The sequence below is a fragment of the Salvelinus alpinus genome, chromosome 4, assembly GCF_045679555.1.
Source record: "Salvelinus alpinus chromosome 4, SLU_Salpinus.1, whole genome shotgun sequence".
Classification (NCBI taxonomy): Eukaryota; Metazoa; Chordata; class Actinopteri; order Salmoniformes; family Salmonidae; genus Salvelinus; species Salvelinus alpinus.
This window is the reverse complement of record NC_092089.1, coordinates 78,848,508-78,861,941: the sequence shown is the minus strand read 5'-3', so window position 1 is coordinate 78,861,941 and position 13,434 is coordinate 78,848,508. Positions and strand designations below refer to the sequence as shown.

Sequence of the window (13,434 nt, the reverse complement as noted above, 5' to 3'; positions counted from 1 at the left end):
CAATAGGATCTCGCTGCCTCGTGCTTGGCTCTGCCTCCATACTTGATTCTTCTGCCCACTAACTCATTTGTTCCCATTGAAAATTACGTGTGGTCTTTCTGGGGTTAGTTATAAAAAATCTTTGCTTTACAACCCTCCATTTTCTAGTCCATCTAAAATCATGGCGTCTGGAATGTTTCCGCAAGCATGCGCTCCACCTGAGAACCAGAAGGTGGCAGTCTTCCTCTTCACTTTCAAAGTGCACCAAAAATATGGGCTTATATTCATTGTGTGAATATAAACACCAATGTTTATTCGCACAACTAAGTAATTTGGCATAACAAAACAAATGTACACTTTATTTTCATAATTTTATTGAAAAAGTACATCAATGGAATCAAACTACAATAAAATATTTCATAATTAATTTGTGGTGTGGACAGATAATTCACTAGGAGGGGTGATTATGGCAGATGCTAGAAAAATGTATGGCAATTTCTTACACCAAAAAATGTAACTACACAGAGAGAAGAGTCACATCCAAAGATCATATCTCATAAACAGGTCTCCACTTCAATACACAAAATATATCTTTATAAATTATACAAATGTATCCATCTGTACCTAGGATTCAACTCCATCTCATTGTAATATTTGGCAATATGGATGCTGAAAATTGTGGAGAAGGGTATAACAAGGAGTAATACACAAGATAAAACTGATCCAAACAATATAGAGCACCAAATGTGAAATAGTGCAAAACGGATAGGGGAGAAAACAGCTATAGGAGCATAAGGTCAAGATCACAGAAGTGATGAAATAAAAGAGCATTAGACATGCAAAATACAGAATAGGGTGATGGTAGTTAAAGCACAATGTGTAAAGGGCATTAAATGTGACCTACATGGTATTTCAGTACGGAAAAGGTGTTTTCACTAAATAAGTGCTTGACATGAATACGGCTTTGGCTCTTCTAAGTTGCAATGAAACAATCTATGCAGTGAACATAAAGAACACTGTTTTGGATCGTAATTGTCTTTTGGTTTTTAACTGACAAAAGTATCTACTAGTCACACATGTAAGGTTAGATGTCACACTTTGCTCTATCAATCACCAAATTAATGTATTTTGGTTTTATCAGTGTTTTATTGAGATTTGTGGGTTATGCTATTTGTATTCAAAACTAACTCCCCCTTTGAATGAGGAGCACAGTAAATCATATAGGCTATTTGTAATAGTATTGGTTATTTCAAACAGAATAAGCCCTTCTCAAAATGGACGTAATATATGATTGAATGTTATTACATAAACACTTCCTTAAAATTAACTGTCAATGAAATTCAGATAGTTTTGTGCAAAATATAAATTAATCCAGAGCCTTGGCTCTGTTACAAATGGTATGATGAAACTATTGATTAGATGCGTTTCTCTTGAACAACCGTTTAGAATCCTACCTGAGCAAAGCTTCGTTCATTCATACACCAAGACGGAGCTGCAAAATATTAAGAGTGAAGGACTCCCACTAGCCAAAGTGTACCTTGATTGGGTGACAAAACGTAAACTATCCAAAAAATACCATGTGAAGCCCACATTAGGCCATGGTCAACAAAGCAGATGAGATAGAAGTTAAAAAAGGTTGATGCAGAGAGAAAAGACAGGAAGAGGAAACGGGTGCTTAGTTCTTGTTGAAGCTGCAATCCCCTCTTCAGACAGGTGGGCAAGACAGATTAAAAGAAGCTAGAGAGAGGAAGAGACAAATGCAAAGTTACGAGAGGCCCAAGCAACAGTGCTTACCAGAAGGCAAGGTTCAAGATAAATAAGAAACAAGGATTACTGACATTTTGGGAAGAAAGACAGAAAGTATTTGGGTTTTCCTAAGGCATGTATAGTTGCTACTGTACTTCAAATTACACTAACTACATTACAAATGTACTGTCAGTGTCGTAAAAAAAACTACTAATATAATACCATACTATAGCTGACTAATTCGATTTGAGCATAATACTGATTTAAAACATTTAATAAATAGCTTAATCCCCTCGAGACAAGTCTAATTAACTGCTCGCAGCAGATATTATGTCCTCTGAAAATCCCAAAAGGGTATGCAATGTCATTTAATAAATCAAACATGGACAATATTAAACCTAACATGATGGAAAAACTACCAAGTGACGTGCACAACAACATAGTCCAGAAATGTCAATCTTACAGAAACAAAGAGCAAAATGCTGATATTAGTCATCTAAGTCAGCACAGCAAAAACAGACATGACAAAAGGCATAGCCATAGACAAGATATTAAGATTAAGCCACATAGTGAGCACATAGTTAGAGCAGCAGTGATATACATACAGTTGAAGTCGGAAGTGTACATACACCGTAGCCAAATATATTTAAACTCAGTTTTCACAATTCCTGACATTTAATCCTAGTAAAAATTCCCTGTTTTAGGTCAGTTAGGATCACCACTTTATTTTAAGAATGTGAAATGTCAGAATAATAGTAGAGTGAATGATTTATTTCAGCTTTTATTTATTTCATCACATTCCCAGTGGGTCAGAAGTTTACATACAGCCAATTAAGTATTTGGTAGCATTGCCTTTAAATTGTTTAACTTGGGTCAAACGTTTCAGGTAGCCTCCCACAAGCTTCCCACAATAAGTTGGGTGAACTTTGGCCCATTTCTCCAGACAGAGCTGGTGTAACTGAGTCAGGTTTGTCAGCCTCCTTGCTCGCACACGCTTTTTCAGTTCTACCCACAAATTTTCTATGGGATTGAGATCAGGGCTTTGTGATGGCCACTCCAATACCTTGACTTTGTTGTCCTTAAACCATTTTGCCACAACTTTGGAAGTATGCTTGGAGTCATTGTCCATTTGGAAGACCCATTTGCGACCAAGCTTTAACTTCCTGACTGATGTCTTGAGATGTTGCTTCAATATATCCACATAATTTTCCTGCCTCATGATGCCATCTGTTTTGTGAAGTGCACCAGTCCCTCCTGCAGCAAAGCACCCCCACAACACGATGCTGCCACCCCCGTGCGTCACTGTTGGGATCGTGTTCTTTGGCTTGCAAGCCTTCCCCTTTTTCCTCCAAACATAACGATGGTCAGTATGGCCAAACAGTTCCATTTTTGTTTCATCAGACCAGAGGACATTTCTCCAAAAAGTACCATCTTTGTCCCCATGTGCAGTTGCAAACTGTAGTCTGGCTTTTTTATGGCGGTTTTGGAGCAGTGGCTACTTCCTTGCTGAGCTGCCTTTCAGGTTATGTAGATATAGGACTAGTTTTACTGTGGATATAGATACTTTTGTACCTGTTTCCTCCAGCATTTTCACAAGGTCTTTTGCTGTTGTTCTGGGATTGATTTGCACTTTTCGCACCAAAGTACGTTCATTTCTAGGAGACAGAACGCGTCTCCTTCCTGAGCGATATGATGGCTACGTGGCCCCATGGTGTTTATACTTGCATACTATTGTTTGTACAGATGAACGTGGTACCTTCAGGCGTTTGGAAATTGCTTCCAAGGATGAACCAGGCTTGTGGAGGTCTATCATTTTTTTCTGGTCTTGGCTGATTTCTTTAGATTTTTCCATGATGTCAAGCAAAGAGGCACTGAGTTTGAAGGTAGGCCTTGAAATACATCCACAGGTACACCTCCAGTTGACTCAAATGGTGTCAATTTGCGTATCAGAAGCTTCTAAAGCCATGACATAATTTTCTGAAATTTTCCAAGCTGTTTAAAGGCACAGTCAACTTAGTGTATGTAAACTTCTGACCCACTGGAATTGTGATACAGTGAATTAATCTGTCTGTAAACAATTGTTGGAAAAATTAATTGTGTCATGCACAAAGTAGATGTCTTAACCGACTTGCCAAAACTATAGTTTGTTTACAAGAAATTTGTGAAGTGGTTGAAAAACTAGTTTTAATGACTCCAAACTAAGTGTATGTAAACTTCTGACTTCAACTGTATAGGGGTATCTTTTAGTTAGTACATAGAGCAGATTCATGTTTTTTAAACCAGGGTCCGCAATGCCTCTCCTCAGACTTGGGGTACCGGCTACCCACAAAGCCTGGTCCCTTAGCAAAGCTTGAGGGTGGAAGCACCTACTCAGTGCAGAGCCAGGGATTACTGCAAAGGAAAGGTAAATACATAGAGCAGTGAACAGGGGGACTGAAGCAGGTTGTGAATGACACCACACACCAAGGCACACCCTGCCAACCCAAAGAGCTGAGAACAGTTCCCCAGAAACATTGAGACAAAGAGCATCTTGAGAAGGGATTGTGAGAAGTTGTAAACCATACCTACTACACCCTTGTACAAGAATGTGTAAGCGTGTAAGAGACTCATTTCAATACATTTAGATGGAAACAAAAGGCCTACATCTGTGGACACTCGTCAGACCAACTGTCCCACATGATTATATTGAGCAAGGACAAACAGACATGTTTTTGGAGGGTGGAAATGTTTTTCTGATAAACAACACCCTGTCCTCAAGATACAGATGTGAAGGAAGTGGATTGGAAAATAAAACCCAACAATCTCATTGGCACTGACAGTTATCTGCCAAACAAAGGAGTGTTCCTATCCTGTTTCTCTAGGAGGGATGGAGAATGACTGCTAGCTCAGTCTGTTCAGACAAAAGCAGTGCAGTAGTATAAGGCTGAATACTAACTTGACATTTGAGCACCTAACTTAAATGCTCATGCAAGTCTCCCACTGAATTCAATTCAGGATTTATGTGAAATTCCAAGTTACGTGCGCATATCCCAAGTCAGGATCCAGCCCTTTGAATTCAGGTTAGCAGACAATTTTGCTCTGTAAAGCTCTGTAAGGAGAGCTGTTTTGACAATAACAATGGCGTGATATCTCAAAGCCCTTGAATGAGAGTTAAATATGTAGACCAAAGCTAGTCTTTTCAACTGTAATCAGAATCTATGTGAAACCCTAATATCCTCACATGCAGAACCCACTTACATACTATGTTACTGCTTCATTAAAATATTTCATACACAATAATCGTGGCCACAGTTGAAATATTTGGTGAAATTCCCTCTTTATTTCCCTTGGAGATTAAGTATTTTTTGTGTAACACTGATACAAGTGCAATACTGATCCCTACATTATTGTTATTTGGTTAAATGGCTTAAAATATGATGTTATATGTAGAAAAAAATCTAAAAGTCACAATTGCACTGGAAATATACAAAATTACATTTGTGTAAAATGTGCAAACGTGAAAAGCTAACAAGTATGCAGATAGCGTACAGTATATGAAAAACAATGAGGTATGGGCAAAGAGATGACAAGAAATCATTCATATTTGCACATGCACCAGGCTAAGATGAAATAACATCAGCAGTTGACTAACACTCACTTTCTCCGTAGCCTGAGTGCCAGTCTGTTTGTGCTATCATGCCAACTCCCTGTCACTCATTATTCATGCCATGTTAGGAGCAGGCAAAAGCACAAACAGATCTGGGACTAGGCTACTCTCTTGATAGGTGGTGGACAATATGCCCTCATTCAAAACATACAATAATAGTATCTTAATTTTCAATAATTACACATTGTATGCCAACACGATATCAGCGCACATTGTCATAATATCATACTATTGGAGTGGTTGATTATACCCTGGTAGTGAGTAGAATAGTGGTGGTCTGAAACATGGACCGGAAGATGCTAATGAGCACGCACACAGACAGCTATGTCTTACTATACTAGTGAGGTCTTTTGGGGGACCAACAACTGATTTCCATTCAAAATCCAATTTTCCCTAACCGCTAACCCTAAACCTAACTCTTAACCTAATCTTAACCTCTAACCCTAATTCTAACCCAAATTCTAACCCTAAAATAGCCATATTACAAGTGAGGACCAACAAAATGTCCTCACTTCTCTGAATTTTAGTTGGTTTACTATTCTTGTGAGGACTTCTGGTACTTACAAGTATAGTAAAAATTTATCCACACACACACACACCACTGGCCTGGTCAGACCACAGCTGATATACATTTCACCTTAGCCTCCACAAACTCCTGCCTATCACAACAGTAGTTGTGCATGTAAAAGTAAAAAGCACACTCAGTCATGCAGAACGGTCAACAACAAAAACAACAAGAGAATACATCTACTTTCCAACAGAAAGCAAACAGGCAAACAGAGGATGATGGCTCGTAACAAAAAAAACGTACAAAAACAAGCATCTTTAGCACAAAAAGGATGCGTTTGAGTCAAGGATTCCCATTCACAGTAATGGCTGGATTCTTCCACAGTGCAGGGGCATGTGTGGGGTTTGGAATGGGGGAGAGGGGGAGGGCTGGAGGGCACAGAGAACAGCATGGCACTGCCAGGGATGGGGTGAAAAATCATTCCTACAGGAATCCTTAACTGGAAACGAGAGAGAAGGACCATTACTGCTTTCTAGGGATTAACGCCAACACTGGTAGATACCACAGGAGGCTGCTGAAGGGAGGACGGCTCATAATAATGGCCGAAACAGCACTAATGGAATGGCATCAAACACATGGAAACCAGCCATTACCACGAGCCCGTCCTCCCCAATGAAGGTGCCACCAACTTCCTGTGATAGACATACTTTTTAATCAAATGACAGAATCACATTCTTCATGTTAGTGGTAAAATGTAATGTTAAAAGGAACATGCACTTAGGTTGTTACTGTTTATAGGACTTATGAGTGAATGGGGGTGGTGAGATTTAGAGTATCTGTTGAAACTAAATGGACTTGGTATGCTAATAGACACCACACCAACTCAGTGGCCTTGTGGTTAGAGTGTCCGCCCTGGGATTGGAAGGTTGGTAGTTCCATCCCGGCCAGGTCATAAAAATGGGACCTGATGTGTCTCTGTTTGGCATTCAGCATCAAGGAGATAGATTGGGGGTAAGGCCCTATGATAGACTAGTGTCCTGTCCAGGGGGTTTACTTGTACATCAAGCTGACTCACGCTACAGAAACAGGAGATAGGCTCCTGCCGTTTGGGCTCGTGCAAGGCTCCTTACTTTATGGACAGCCGAAGAACCCTTTTGGAACCCTTTCTGTTGATGAGTGTATGGCTGAGTCTGTATGAATAGCGTATCTCTCAGTGTGTTTTTCTTTTGTGTCAACAAAGAGGTGGGTGTCAAATAGCTGAAGGATCAACAACAAAAACATTGCTATAAAAAATCCTTGTACACAAGAATTGGCCCTATAGCTGAACAGCGCACTAGCGTGACCCTGCAGTTTCTGCAGGACTCTGAATGTCTCTTTGTGTAGTGGCTGGCCAGGCCCGGGAAGGGCGGACCACAAAAGCAGATTGTTGTGGTATTGATAGTAGACATATTGTTGCCTGCATTTCTACCAGCTGCTAGAAGTTAAAATACTTATTGAAATAAATGTATAATTATAATTTGAGGACTTCCTTCTCATTTAAGTTCAAATATGTGTTTAACTCACATCTGATTAACATGTATTTAAACATAGATTTTTGTGCTTTTTGTCATTGGTTACCAGGGGAACAGTTGAGTATGCAAGCCTTACCAGGACAAGATGCCTCATGCAGCATGCAGCAAGTGGAGGAGTTAACTGTAAAACAGCATGGATGAACATAGGTGACATTTGTTGTCTTCCGAATTCCGAGTTGTCTTGAAAGCGGCAACACATACACATGTCACATCTACACCACTCACTAAAACATGCCATGCTCATGTCCTTTGGTTCCTGAACAAAACATTAATTTGTAGCATAAGCTATCTACAGGCTTATATTTTGCACTAGATAAGGAAATAGAAAGGCTCCTTGTTTGGGATCCAAAGGTTTAGCAAACGAGGAAGTATTAACTATCATTCATACGGCCAGTTTCTCAGACAAGATTAAGCTAGGCTTTTTAGTCTAGGTCAAGGCTTAATCTGTGTCCAGGAAACTGGCCAATAATGTTTTGATCAGTAACCCAGAGACATGAAGTGAATGGGGAGGAGAGTAAAGTGAACCCTGTGAGGTGGAAAAACAGCTGCCTGGCAGGGGGAAAAGTCCAGAGTTCAGAGATAGTGGAGAGAAAGGACGGAAGAACTGGAAAGAAAATCATTTAGAATAAAAAAAGAACCTTTCTCAGTGCAAGTGTCTTCTTTCTTTCTAACGGGCCGGTGACAGGGCTCACATCAGCTTGAATACACAACCAGGAGTGATTACCAACATGAAGGGACCCACGACAACAACTCTGTCACCACGGCCCTAATACTGCAGCCCTATACTACAGATAAAACAAGCTGTAAAAATGACAACCAACATTCCTATGGGATATAGGCCTATACCAGCAGTGTCCCTAGTCTAGGGTCAATACAATCAGATTCCTGTAATACCAAGTCTAATTTAGATTAATCTGGTTTACATCTGGTTTAGGATATTACTAGATATGGTACTCTACTCTGTAGAAGAATAGCAAGTCCCCCTCTATACCATAGTTATAAAGGAATAAGAGCAAAGGCTTGCTAGACTGTTAATCTAAGCATCACGACATCTATTGCTCCTCCATTTCAAAGTAATCAGTCAGTTTTCGTTGATTATCACTCATCCATTAGACTGGGGAGAGAAACCACTCAATGCTCAGTGACATTAACGGTCAGGCAAAGAGTTCCTGGAAATGCATCGACACAAGGCAAATGAAAGCTTCGATAAGGAGTTTGTCGTTTTTCTAGGTGTGGTGTGTGCCAGGCTTCTTTATATCTGAGGTGCGGTGATGCAACAACAGCATACAGTACAGTGGTCCACATATATACAGCACAGAACTAAATCACATTTCTATTTTGATCAGTCCATCCCACCATCTGTATCACCAAATACAAATGCGTGGATAGGGAAGGACAGTATTACATCATTTTGGATGGCACCTAATCTAAGTGGAATGAATGACCCAGTGTTCCCCTATTATTGTATAGGCAGGGCACCCCTCATTTTGGTTAATGAGGCCCTGAATGTTGATTTGGGGGCCTTTGCGCTCAGCCTGGAAAACAATCTAGGGGAAACAATATAGTCACAATTTATCCAGTTGGTCTTTGATCCTCCTAGATCAGACTGCTCCAGTCTAGTATCCCTAAGGAATCCTCAAGTATAGCTGGGTCGTGTTCATTAAGGCAGGCAACATGAACCATGTTAAAGCATTTCGAACTGAACATGAAAATGAGCGTTTCTCATTTGACAGGTCTAGGTAGTCCCTCCCTGTTTCAGTCTATTCTATTCTGTTTGGGTGCCTAATGAACATGACCCTGAACACTGCCTGCTGTGTGAGTAGTAGGGAGGTGAACGCAGGAGACACTTACTTTTTCCTCTCCTTGTCCCTCTTGAGTGTGGTGGAGCCCCCTGCCTGCAGAGCCTGGGACTGCAGGAGCTCAGCGGCCGTCTTTTTCTGCTTGAAGCCGTTGAGCTCGTCATCCAGGGATTTCTTCTTGTCCTCCAGCTTCTTCTTCTCATCCTGGTGCAGCTTCTTGAGCCGGTCAAACTTCTCGTGCAGCTGTGTGGCGAGGGAGAAGACTTACGTCTCAGATAGAAACTAATTTAGGTGTGATATCTGTAGCAAACAGAGATGTCGCACATGTAACCCTAGTTCTTCTTAGGTTGGTAGGATTGGTGATGACGTGGCAGAATTAAAGCGTTAATTAGTAACGGCGAAACCTTCCTGTGTACACACATACACAAACCTCTTTCTCGGCCTCCTTCAGCTCAGCCTCCTTTTCCTTGACTCTCTGGACGAACATCTGCCTCATCTCTTCCTCTTTCTTCTGCAGCTCTCCCATGAACTCGTTCCTCTTGGCCTCATACGTCTCCTGCAGACTGGGGTCCACACAGAAAGAGGAAAGACATAAATGATGTCATACTAATGAGTCATATACGTTAGTACTATGTCTATCATTACAGTGGAATAGAGCAGACTGTCATTTAAATCAAAATGATAAAAGTGTTTGTGATTAACTAAGGGGGTGGTAGAAAGTGGAAAGTGGTGCATCCCGTTTCTTCACCCTTCTCCTAAAGAGTGCTCTGGCACTATTTTTATTTTATTTTATTTTTTCTACAAGACTACAACACAAAAATAAAACGCACACTATACAAAGCACTCTTTAAGGTGGTCAACATATATTTTCCAAATTCGGTCAAACATGCCTGGTTTATGTTTCATTTTATAACATATAGTCTTATGGGATTGTAGCTAGAGAGTTCAGTCCTCCTGTTTGTTATTGAGGGTGAATATAAGGCTTTCCAATTGATGGCGTTCCATTTTTTTGCAGCAATTAGACCTAGATTACAAAACTTCCTCTGATATTGATCACCAATATTTACATTTCCCAACAGACATAATCGTGGAGATGGATGGATATAAATTACTAAACACAATGAAATGATAGCACATACATTGTCAGTTTACCACAGGACCACAGCAAATGTAAAAGGGTTCCTTTGTGCTATTTGCATCTCCAACAGAGATATGACATTTCTGGGTGCATTAGGTGCATTCTGGCAGGAGTGTAGTAAGTTCTATGAATTATATTAAGTTGCAGTAGTTTATGTCTACCGTTGTAGGAGCAGGTATGAACCATTTCACAGATTTTTTTTTATTTCACCTTTATTTAACCAGGTAGGCCAGTTGAGAACAAGTTCTCATGTACAACTGCAACCTGGCCAAGATAAAGCAAAGCAATTGAGGGGGCTGAGGTGCACCCATGACCCGCTCGGAAACCAGATTGCATAGCGGAAAAGGTACGGTGGGATTCAAAATGGTCGGTGATCCGTTTGTTAACTTGGCTTTCAAAGATTTTAGAAAGGCAGGGTAGGATAGATATAGAACTGTAACAGTTTGGGTCTAGAGTGTCTCCCCCTTTGAAGAGGGGGATGACCGCGGCAGCTTTCCAATCTTTAGGGATCTCAGACGATACGAAAGAGAGATTGAACAGGCTAGTAATAGGGATTGCAACAATTGCGGCGGATCATTTTAGAAAGAGAGGGTCCAGATTGTCTAGCCCAGCTAATTTGTAGGGGTCCAGATTATACAGCTCTTTCAGAACATCAGCTATCTGGATTTGGGTGAAGGAGAAATGGGGAAGGCTTGGGCGAGTTGCTGTGGGGGGTGCAGAGCTGTTGACCGGGGCAGGGGTAGCCAGGTGGAAAGCAAGGCCAGCCGTCGAAAAATTCTTATTGAAATGATCGATTATCGTAGATTTATCGGTGGTGACAGTGTTTCGTAGCCTCAGTGCAGTGGGCAGCTGGGAGGAGGTGCTCTTATTCTCCATGGACTTTACAGTGTCCCAGAACTTTTTTGAGTTTGTGCTACAGGATGCAAATTTTTGTTTGAAAAAGCTAGCCTTTGCTTTCCTAACTGCCTGTGTATATTGGTTCCTAACTTCCCTGAAAAGTTACATATCGCGGGGGCTATTCAATGCTAATGCAGTACGCCACAGGATGTTTTTGTGCTGGTCAAGGGCAGTCAAGTCTGGAGTGAACCAAGGGCTATATCTGTTCTTAGTTGTACATTTTTTTTAATGGGGCATGCTTATTTAAGATGGTGAGGAAAGCAATTTTAAAGAATAACAAAGGCATCCTCTACTGACGGAATAAGTTTAATATCCTTCCAGGATACCCGGGCCAGGTCAATTAGAAAGGCCTGCTCGCTGAAGTGTTTTAGGGAGCGTTTGGCAGTGACGAAGGGTGGTCGTTTGACCGCGGACCCATTACGGACGCAGGCAATGAGGCAGTGATCGCTGAGATCCTGCTTGAAGACAGCAGAGGAGTATTTAGAGGGCAGGTTGGTCAGGATGATATCTATGAGGGTGCCCGTGTTTACGGACTTAGGGTTGTACCTGGTAGGTTCCTTGATTATTTGTGTGAGATTGAGGGCATCCAGCTTAGATTGTAGGACGGCCGGGGTGTTAAGCATATCCCAGTTTAGGTCACCTAACAGTACAAACTCTGAAGATAAATGGGGGGCAATTAATTCACATATGGTGTCCAGGGCACAGCTGGGGGCTGAGGGGGGTCGATAACAAGCGACAACAGTGAGAGACTGGTGGATTTTTAAAAGCAGAAGCTCGAACTGTTTTGGCACAGACCTGGATAGCATGACAGAACTCTGCAGGCTATCTCTGCAGTAGATTGCAACTCCACCCCCTTTGGCAGTTCTATCTTGGCGGAAAATTTTGTAGTTGGGGATGGAAATTTCAGAATTTTTGGTGGCCTTCCTAAGCCAGGATTCAGACACGGCTAGGACATCAGGGTTGGTGGAGTGTGCTAAAGCACACTCCAACATGCACGAAACCAAGGCTTTTACGTTTACAGAAGTCAACAAAAGATAGTGCCTGGGGAATAGGAGTGGAACAGGGCCTGGGTTAACCTCTACATCACCAGAAGAAAAGAGGAGGAGTAGGATAAGGGTACGGCTAAAGGCTATAAGAACTGGTCGTCTAGTGCGTTGGGGACAGAGAATAAAAGGAGCAGATGTCTGGGCATGGTAGAATAGATTCAGGGCATAACGTACAGACAATGGAAAAGGTAAGATGTGAGTATAGTGGAGGTAAACCTAGGCATTGAGTGAAAATGAGAGAGGTTTCATCTCTGGAGGCACCAGTTAAGCCAGGTGAGGTCTCCGCATGTGCGTGGGGTGGGACAAAAGAGCTATCTAAGGCATTTTGAGCGGGACTGAGGGCTCTACAGTGAAATAAAACAGTAAGAACTAGCCAAGGCAGCAGTAGACAAGGCATATTGACATTAGAAAGAGGCATAAAGCAAACACAGGTGTTGATCAGGAGAGCTAAGACAACAACGGGTAAATGGCGATGAATGGGCGGGGAGGGTTAGTTAGGTACATATAGGACCTGAGTTCGAGGCTGGGGCCGACAGGTAAACAAAAAGAGGTACAGTGTTTTTGAAACAGTCCAGAGGGCATCAGCTGTGTAGCCGAGTGATCATAGGGTCAAAGGAGCAGCAATAGGTGAGTCAGGGTGCCGTTCTGTAGTCACTACTACGCTAGGCAAGCAGGGGACACATGGTTCAGAAAAGCTAGCAGGCCGGGGCTAGTAGATGGTTCTTCGGCGACATCGTAACAGAAGAGCTTGTTGAGACCCCCCTCGGACGGTTACGTCGGTAGTCCAGTCGTGATGGATCGGTGGGGCTCCGTGTCGGCAGTAAAAGGGTCCAGGCCAATTGGCAAAATAGGTATTGTAGCCCAAGAATTGGCTGAAGGACCTCTTTGGCTAGCCGAGAGATAGGCCTAGCTCCAGGCTAGCTCCAGGCTAACTGGTGCTTGCTTCGGGACAGAGACGTTAGCCAGGAGCAGCCACTCGGATAGCAGCTAGCTAGCTGTGATGATCCGGTGTAAAGGTTCAGAGCTTGCGGTAGGAATCCAGAGATGTGGTATGGAAAAAGCAGTCTAATATGCTCTGGGTTGATATCGCGCTGTGCAGACTGG

The 13,434-nt window shown here is 42.0% G+C and overlaps 1 protein-coding gene across 6 annotated transcripts in view; it reads right to left on the bottom strand.

The window, feature by feature from the left end:
- Positions 1-331: 331 nt before the first annotated feature.
- Positions 332-13,434, bottom strand: part of LOC139574507 (septin-6-like) — a 36,103-nt gene continuing 23,000 nt past the window's right edge. Inside the window, exons 8-11 of one of the 6 annotated variants that reach the window (XM_071399154.1) lie at positions 9,680-9,812; positions 9,302-9,492; positions 7,527-7,571; positions 1,580-1,716 (exon numbers count right to left, since the gene is read on the bottom strand). In XM_071399154.1, coding sequence (XP_071255255.1) covers positions 7,568-7,571; positions 9,302-9,492; positions 9,680-9,812 — 328 coding nt within the window. In that variant the 3' untranslated portion in view covers positions 1,580-1,716; positions 7,527-7,567. Of the gene's footprint in view, positions 1,717-3,956; positions 4,117-5,022; positions 6,379-7,526; positions 7,572-8,088; positions 8,148-9,301; positions 9,493-9,679; positions 9,813-13,434 lie in introns of those variants that run through there. The other 5 variants (XR_011674789.1, XM_071399153.1, XM_071399152.1 and 2 more) reach the window with 5 other exon arrangements.